The sequence below is a fragment of the Notamacropus eugenii genome, chromosome 5 (assembly GCF_028372415.1).
Source record: "Notamacropus eugenii isolate mMacEug1 chromosome 5, mMacEug1.pri_v2, whole genome shotgun sequence".
Taxonomy (NCBI): Eukaryota; Metazoa; Chordata; class Mammalia; order Diprotodontia; family Macropodidae; genus Notamacropus; species Notamacropus eugenii.
The window spans coordinates 444,123,826-444,133,513 of record NC_092876.1 but is presented as its reverse complement, the minus strand read 5'-3'; the positions used below and the strand labels follow the sequence as shown (position 1 = coordinate 444,133,513).

At 36.8% G+C, this 9,688-nt stretch overlaps 1 protein-coding gene across 14 annotated transcripts in view; it reads right to left on the bottom strand.

Moving 5' to 3' along the window:
• Positions 1–4,105: 4,105 nt before the first annotated feature.
• Positions 4,106–9,688, bottom strand: part of DMD (dystrophin) — a 2,329,373-nt gene continuing 2,323,790 nt past the window's right edge. For all 14 annotated transcript variants that reach the window (XM_072616876.1, XM_072616880.1, XM_072616878.1 and 11 more), the window contains one exon: positions 4,106–6,664. In XM_072616876.1, the coding sequence (XP_072472977.1) occupies positions 6,567–6,664 (98 nt within the window). In that variant the 3' untranslated portion in view covers positions 4,106–6,566. The remainder of the gene's footprint in view (positions 6,665–9,688) is intronic.

Genomic DNA, 9,688 nt, shown 5'->3' with positions numbered 1-9,688 from the left:
CTAATTAGCTTTTCCCCTCTCTGCTTCACTCTGCTCGTTATAAGGATCAAATTAGATATATGTAAGATGATTTGTAAGTCTTAAAACACTGTATAAATGATGGATTACTGATAAATATAGGCTTAGAAGACAAGAAAACGTTGGACAATGAGGCAGGCTAGCATTTCTGTTACCAAGGGCATCGTAATAAATAGACTATGTTGAAACATATGGCAGAAGCAAAGGATCACAGATTTACATATGGGATGGTAAAGCTCTAATTCAAGGTATCAAACTTATGGTCAACCAGCGTGGAAGGAACCAGATTAAAATGTAATGGGTTAATGCTTAGCAACAAATAAAAATACAATGTAACACATTAATTTGTGGTTTTGACATTGAATATGCATCCATAGTGATCCATTTCTATTTGAATTTGACATTACTGGGCTGGTCTAACCTTCCATTAAGATGCCCTTCAGTGACTTAAGTACACTTTATACATTCCCCAACTTGATAGTTCCCAACAGAAATAAAACGGGTCAAGACAGAAGAACATGTAAATAGAAAGCTGGCCTCAAAATCTGGCACCTGGCTTTGTGACCCTGAGAAAGTTAGTTGGTTAAGGGAACTCCTTGAGATTCTAAGTTGTGCCAGATGTGAGGTCCAGCACTAGCACGTTTCCTCACTAAGCCCAAGACATTGCCAGAAAAATTTGTCTTAATGTTTTTTTTTTTTAAGAGATGTAAATAAATAGGAATGGTTTACTTTAGGATTTAAAAAATTTTTTTTCCCCATCTGATGAGTGTGGAGAGCACACATTCCTTACTTGCTTAACAGTAGTTAGAACGTGATGAACATCTTTACCTTACCAAGTATAATTTATTGTTCAAAGCCTGGCTACAGTTGCTGCTGTGTCCATGCTGCCAAACCAGATTACATGGTCACTGTGCGATGAATCCTAGGAAATGATGAAGTAGTGAATAATTTGTTTCAGATTTTTTTTCTTCCTAACTAAATTTTCTGGTCATTTAGCTATCGTGGGAGAGGGTCTGGTTCATATCACTCCTTCACAGCTGAAGTGGACAGCAGCTTCTCTGGAAAAAGGTATAAATGCTTTTTACCTCACCCCAACAACCACACATTCTGAAAAAGGATGCCATGGTTTTACAGAAACATGTTGTGGTGGAAACTTGTCCCCAAACACATCTCTTTACCAGTGTACAAACAACCTGTGCACACTTGATCTATTTTAATTACTGACTGTAATTATTCCCTCCACTCCTACCTCTGCCAAACTATGGAGGAGAAAGTCCAATTACTTTTTTCAGAGCCAAAGATGCCTGTCTTAGATGCAGTGAGGAGGCCTTAGTTATCTGATGAACTCAGCTGCCAAGCTGGCTATTTCAAACCTGGAAAACATGCATACATTCATATGCTGGTTATTTCAAACCTGGAGAGACTGTGTGTGTGTGTGTGTGTGTGTGTGTGTGTGTGTGTGTGTGTGTGTGTGTGTGTGTGTGTGTGTATGGGCACGTGCATGATTGTTCAGGCATTTTCCCACAGACTTGAATTGCTTAGAAATGTTGGCTTTGCATTCACAGGAGCTTCAGAGGAAGTAGTCATTCATTCAGACACCGTAACCCAGCCTTTCACCAAACATTTGTTGCTTCTTTCATTAAATCAACACTTTAAGACGAATCTTGACTTTAGCCAACTCATGGCACAACATGGCTCTCTCATCAGTGGAGAATCTAAGTTCTCTGATGTCAGGGAACTTTTTTGTTCTGTTTTTGGTAATATATGTTGGACTGATTATAGGTACAGAATCAGACATATAGTGGTCCCTATGTGGATGAGTTTTGCTTAGCTATACTCCCTTGAGAAGCTTCTCTGTTGGAGACAGGATGGAAAAAGATTGAAGATATTTGAAAGTGACAGTTACGTTTTTGAGGACATCAAGAAAATCTTTTTTAAAAAAATATATCTCTTCCTTGTTTAATCTAATTAGAGGATAGTGAAAGGAAATGGTAAACAGGATTAAGAGTACAGATAGATAAAGCAGGGGGTCGCTGAGGCTACAACATGGAGCAGAACCCTGGAAAGGACTTCTTTTAATATTACTTTTTATCAACGCACATATTTTATATGCCCAAAGATTCTACTCTCCTAGGCACTTATGTGGTGTCAATTTGAAGTAATGCAGGGAAGGCTAAAAGCTTCTAGTGGCTTCTAGTGGATATCAGCTGGTTAGGCTCATTTGAGGTTTTCACTGACTTCTCCCTATCTGGTTGTTTCATTCAATAATATCCTAATAGAGGAGGCTGATTAGATAAGAAAAAAGAGTTGCAATGTGTGTATACATGTCTATACATATACAAATGTGCATATCTACACACACATATATTAATGAGCACCTGTTTATATACAAGTATGTTGGCAATGATCATCACTTAGGGAAACAAACCGTAGGAGGCTTAGGTTCAGGTGAATTTTGTAGGTTTATTTTTTTTCTTCCTAATACAATAAGAACTAAAGGACCAATAATCAGAGCTGTTGGCAAATGGAAAAATGCTGCCTCATGCGGGTACTGAGTTTTCCATTAGTGTAATTATTTAGGCAGAAGCTGGATGACCACTTGCACGAATCAAATGAACTCCCCTTCCACTGTCAAGTTAAGTGTTTGAACTGAGGTGACCTTTAAAATATTTTCCAATCTTATACTTTTATGATAAGTAGGCTTGTACCATTCAGTTGGTGCTTGCCAGAATTTTTATGTGAGAGCTTTCCAAAAAGTTTGTATGGCCTTCACCTGAACTTATCAATACTTCTCATCCTTTTAATACAGGTTTTTTCCTTTTCTTTTCCAAACAGCAAGGATAAGAGTGATTCAGTCTTTCATAAAATTCTGTTCTCTCTCCATAATGGTGTCTATATCCTCCAAATGAACCTTCATGAACTTCTTAGAGGTACTAATACCAAATAGGTTTGAGGATTTGGCATAGTGGGAAAAGTCTTAGCTCTGCAGTCAGAGAATTTGAATTTAAATGCTGTCTCTACCTGACATGACCCAGGGTCTCACCTTCCTCCTCTGTAAAACAAGAGGTTTGACCTAGATGAACCCTGAGATCTCTTCCATCTCTGAATCTGTGATTTTCAAAATGAATGGCTCCTAAGTCCTAACTCTGGGATTGGCAAACACCAGGTTCAGAGAATAAACGTCAGGCTGCAACCAAAACACTCAAGAGTTGCCACAGAAATGTAACTTCCTCCTCCTCAGAGACACAATAGGAATGAGAAGAGGAAGGGGCTGGTATATGATGATCTGTACCACTAACTCTCTTGTAGCTCATCCAGGCATTCAAGAATTAGCCACTTCAGTCATAGGTCCAGTCAATCCTAAAGGACAATGCATGATTATAAGATAGGTATTTAATAAATATTCGTTGATTGTTTAATTAATGAATGGGCAGAGATGTTCATTGGTGGAGAAAATTTCCACACTGGGAAAATCATCAGCAGAAAATAACATTTTCTTTGCAAATTTAAAAAACAAATACTCTAGCTTCCAAAAAAAAAAAAAGAAAATTAACCACTTCGTTCCATGTCCCCCCTCCGTTTCCATAGTATTCTGGTAATCTGGACAGGCTGTTGGTTGACTGTCAGCTTTGCTTGCTTCCTTCAAGAATGGTGTTCTTTTCCTCTAGCTAAGGTAGAGGGGGTTCCATGGCAAACGAATTAGAGAGAAGTTGCCAGGTAATTTAATGTTAGTCATGGGGATTTTGAGCCTGTTTAATGGAGCAAATATTTAGAGTTTCGCTGGAACACACTTTTCCTAACTTTTATGCTCTTTGCACTTGGATCATTGGAGACGGTAGTTGCTGAACTACAGGTTAGGTTTAGTTTTTCTTAGCTCATGCCAAAATCATTTTGAGATAGTAAATCAATCTTCCAAGCTCTTCTCCTATGCTTCTCCCTACTCAAGTTGCAAACCACATGTAATAACTATATAAGATTCTGCTGAGAAAATAGCGAGCCGCAAAATGACAGGGAAGCAATCACAGTTCTACAAAGCGTATCCCCAAACCCAATACTTCATAAAAGATACTGTGCTTAAACAAAATGCTTTTTTATAACATAATTGCGTGCTTTATTGAGATACACAGTAAAGCAGTTATATAATACAATAGTAAGGCATATATTTGGTGAAATCTGATATGTCGTGAAAATGCATTAAAACTGAGATTTAAAAAAATAATTAATAAATGTTACAGTGTTGGTGTTAAAACACAATATATCATGGTACCCAAGTAAGAAAGCAGTACTCACTAACAATGATGTCACATGCCATATGATGTCTGTGTTTCAGTTACATTGATTATGTTTTACAGTTTAATACTCTGTGGTTATAAGAAACATGAAGTAATGTCCAAATTATGCTTAAAAAGCAGTAATAAAGCTCTCAACTTTTATTAAATATTTTGACACACCAAAACTATTGTCTAAAAGAAAAAAAACAAAAAAAGATGAAAACAAAACCGTGCAATCCCTTTGTCTCTGATTTTAGAAAGAAACTCAAACTTATCCGAAAGCAATGAAACCCCTCTCCTAAAAAAAAAAAAAAATTAAATTAACTTTCCTAGGGGTGGAGGAGGGATACAGGGGAGGCCTGAGCCAAATATATGGTATATGGTTTCAGGCCATCAGTGAGAAGGAAAATGAAACAAAAATGAATTGTAATTTAACTCGATAGTTGAGCTTTGGGTTTTCTGTAAAAAGAAAAAAAACCAGACTTATAATGAAGAGATTAGTTCACACGATGGACAAGTGGTGATGAAGTGAAATTATCTGTACGTAACTGTCAGGAACACCACAAAACCAAAGTGAGGTAGAAATAGCATGACAAGCCATGTTGGATGTTAATTATCATTAAAAATAATGAACAAAACCCACTCTCCCAAGATTAATTACACTTCATATAAGAGGTAACAGATTTGCAAAATTAATGGGTCACACATTGAGTTCCTATTTACCGAATGATGAAATCAAAGACTAGCAAAATGACATAAAAATGCTAAAGCTTTTACTACCAGTTCTCTTTGTACTTGGGGATTATTTATTTATTTTAAACAATTTAATCTGTCTTCTGTCTTCCCAGCTGCAAGTCATCCTTACTTGTGCGGCATTATTTGCAGAGACTGGCAAGGGAGGAAAAGACGGATGACTTGGGTGTCTCAGTTAATTATGAACATTTTCCTGATTGCCATGCTTTCTCAACTGCCCACTGGGAAGGACTGACTGCACCTAACTCAGAATTTCCACAGGATTACTTTCCACTAAGAACTGCAGCTTCTTAGACCTCATTTGCAATGGGAACATGTTGAAAGCACCACCATGGCTTGGCTTCTAGGAGAGTTTGGTGCGGTAATTAGGGAAGTATTTATGTATATTTGCAAATAATCCAATTCTTAGCTTCAGACTGTATAGTCTGCTCACTGGTAGGGAGGGCTAAGAATTCCTGTCCTGTAGACCCACCTCCGTCTTCTTATAACTTACTGTGGGAGGAAGAACTACATCATGATGTTTTTGCCTTCCTTTGGAGGAGGGATCATTAAATGGACTGTGGCATCTCCAGGGCCAGAATGTGGACTATATTAATCAATGTACTCATCTGGTAGAATAAGTCCTATGTACTCATGTGTTCTTAAAAAAAAAAAAGAAAAATAACAAAGAAAAAAAAAAAACCAAAACCAAACCTTTAGTGTTGAGTTGTCAGTGGGGAAAAAGCTTGAATTAGCACCTGGAGCCCTGGACCGTAACTTAATGTGGGAGGTTCCTCCCAGCTCCAGAACCCACCTTAGTCTAGGCACGTCAGCCAGGGCAGCTGGAAGCAGCTGTCTTTTACTTACAAAGTGGTGGGAGCGCCATTGAACTGGAAGTTCAGTTTTTTTCCCCTATAAAGCATATGAGTGTATATCTGTTATATATGAAATATATAATATACACACACATATATGAAAAACCCTTGGCTAGTCCCACCCAGACAACAATAAAAAAAAAGAGCAAGGTAAAGAAGTCATGTTGGTGCTGTTACAGGATCTACTCTCTTTAATATGCAAGGAAAAGGAACACAAAACATGAATCTCTTATATGGACAGAGAGCCAAAAGGATGCAAAACAATGCACTGCCTCAAAGTTTTTTTTGTTTGTTTGTTTTTAGGGATTTTTATAAACAACATTTTTTTTTTATAAAGCACACTGTAGTTTACAATCTTTCTTTATAACTGTTATAAATTTTTTTTAAACAACCCGAAATGCGTTCCATATAAAGAAATGGCAAGTTATTTAGCTATCAAGATTTTACATGGAGTTTTCTTACAACTTTTTTGTACAATTGCATAGACGTGTAATACCTGCCATTGTTAACAAAACAATAACAGACTTAGGAAACTACTGAAATCTACAGTATAGTACCACTACCCTTCACAAAAATATAGATTTTTTTTCTTGTAAACTCTTACGGTCTAATCCTCTTTGTTGTATGAATATTATAAAAACCATGCGGGACATCAGGAGTTGTAAAACATCTATTCTAACCTTTCTTCATCAGTCATGACTGTAACTAAGGTTTCCATTGCTCTGCCCAAATCATCCGCCATGTGGAAAAGGTTTCCTACATTGTGTCCTGAAAAACAAAGGTAAAAACACAGAAATGTTTTCAAATGACGTAAGAGTCAACGTACCGACATCAAACAATCGAGATTATCCATGGATTTTTGTGTGTGTGCGGACAACACAGAAGCTGCTTACAGTTTGGGCTCTACCAATTCCCAGTAAGAAGCAAAGCCACATCATAGACATTGCACACCTGTTAGTATAAATGTGACGTTAAATTGGCATCATCAGAACAAAATTCAAATGGAAAATTTTCAAATACTACATTTCAAGACTTAAGTGATAGGTTGCCATGGGGACTAATTTAAAGCATCATCATTCCAAACATTGCGCAGGTACACTATGCTCTTCTGATTCCTGCAAGCTAGTTTTCCTATCATGATGCTTTGAAAGGATATCCAAAGCATTACCTGATGGGAATGATAGTGAGTTGCTCAGCTGCCTCCATACTTGCTCCAGTTCTGAATCCACGAATGCACTCCAGGGAGGAGAAAAGAGTCCACTGGTCACTAACTAGGGCTTCCTCCTCTTATGTGATCCAGAATGTATCTTGGCTAACTTTGCTTAGCTCCCTATTTGAGTCTTTCCAGAGGATCCTTCAAAACCCTCCTGCAGTTACTTAGTGACATGACTATCTGGAGATGAGTTGAGAACCAGTGCCTTGGTGAAAAGAGAAATTTATCTAGATTCTAGATTTGGGGGTTAGCTCCTCGGTCCAAAGCAAACTTGTAAGGTCTTTCCATAAAGCATTTCATCTTTGCAACTGGTAACTAGCTAATTCTAACTACCTAAGCATGAAATCTACTTCAGTGGCTTTTGTTGGTGAGACTGAAAGAATTTCTTTCCTTGGTTATCTTGAGAACAAAATAAAGACCTGAAATTATCTTTTGTGTATAGTATAAATATTTAAATTGGACACCTTCAGGATGGAGATCACTTTGAACGTCTAATTACACTAGAGAATAGTGACATGAAACACTATGGCATGGAATTTGATATTATGTAGATTTATTTCAAGTCCTATTATCCAAGTAGGAGTTAGTTAGTTACAGGAATGACCTGATTATAACATGATGGTATCAATGATTTGTCCCACAGTAAGGACTTTGGGGAACGTTCACTGAGATGGCAGTGTATATTTATTTACAGGCTTTGAAAAATTTCAAATTTTAGGTAACGTTACCTGAAGAAGTTACAGCTTGCTTCTTAAGAGGCATCTCATTTTTTAAATATAGTTAACCTTAATTTTTTGATCTTAGTAAATTATCCATCTGACTTCTGAATTATGAATGCTTTACTGAGTAACTAGCCCAGAATGTCTATTTTATATATTCCCATAATAATTTTGCTAAATAGTTAAAAAAATTTAAGTGCAGACCATTCTAGGATGTATAGATTATTCTAGAATTATTTTAATAGATATCTATAGACATATTTTTAAAAACACAAAAATGAAAACAGGATTTGGGAAAATTTGTGGAACAAGGAACTGTTGATGGGACCTACTCAAGTTGGGGCTTATTAAAAGTTTAGTACCATTTAACCATTTACCATAAGGTTACAAAGTTAGTAAATCTCTTTGAATTTGCTGTGCAGAATAATTACATTTTAAAAAGCAATTTTGTTTTATGGTGGAGACTGCAAATGAAATACTTCAGCAAGGCACGTGCACTATTTCATGAATATGGCCAATGGCTTGGCAACCCTCTAGTGATCATTTCAATAGTCTTATGCTCTAAGTTATAAACATCACAGGAAAACACAAAAGGCAATCTGCTGCTCTCTATAGATCACAGCAAAGGTCAGTTGGTGCCACTGGGCTCCAGGATGCCCCCAACATCATTTTTGATAGTTTCCCAGCTCTGTTATATACCCTTAAACAATCTTATTTGTGGACACCCATTCACAGATAACAGAGAATGCAGTGATTCTAGACGTTTACTTATCACTTTAACTAGAAAACTATTCCTACAAAGGGGAATGCAAAACAAGATTCTTACAACCTGACTCCTGCATGTGAAATTTAAATCATTTCTTATCACTTTTACTATATTTTAATATATTAGGTACCTTTGACATAAACTGCAAACTATAAAAACAGGCAACATCTTGAGGGAAAGGAAATTGCCTCCATACTGAGATTATTCTAGTACTAGTCTTTCAGTCTGCAGAAACTAGGAAGTATTCAGTCTGGGCAGGTATGTTTTATGACATAGGCAGTAGCTCAAAAATAAAGATAGTAAAGGCATATTCCATTTATATACAGGCAAACAGTGGCCTGGTATCCCTGCAAGGATCTTAATTCGCTATAAAGTCAAATTTAAAATAACTGATAAGGAAATACCTTCATTCCAAATAATAGTATGGAATAAATATGGATGTGATGTATAATTAGAGCATGCTATCTGAAATGGCTGCTCATTATCCTTAAAAGGAGCAAATGTGGATCCACTAAAGTCTGTATGCCCATTACTATGCTCCAGTACAAGATGTGCTAATGATCCTGGTATATTTCTATAGATGACCTCGGTGATCACTTTTACGCTTTCAAAGAAAATTCAGCCATTTTCCAGACCTCCCCAATGTGCAGCTTTTGGTAATGCCCTTAACCTCCCTGGGACCTAGTTCCCTCATTTGAAAAATGAAGGAGCTGGAATAAACGGTGTTTTAGGTTCCTTCCAGCTCCCATGATGCTGTATTCCTATATACTTTGTCATAGGCCTGGTCTTTCAACTTAACAGACTAGGAGGCATAAAGGGAATTTGCAGTGATGCCAGGAAAAAAAATCCATATCTTTGAGAAAATGCTGCCCAGAAAATACAGAGCCAAATCCATTGAGAGCAAAAAGTCTATTGTAATGTGACATAACAAACGGATTTGTATCTTGCTTCAATATTATACCATAGATGTGATTGTAGCATTAATGATGTCATTCATTTCACCTGATAGATTTTTATAAAGGTGAAATAAAAATCTCATGCCATTTACTAATGGAACAGAAGTCATTATTCAAACCTTTATAATCAGCTTTAGG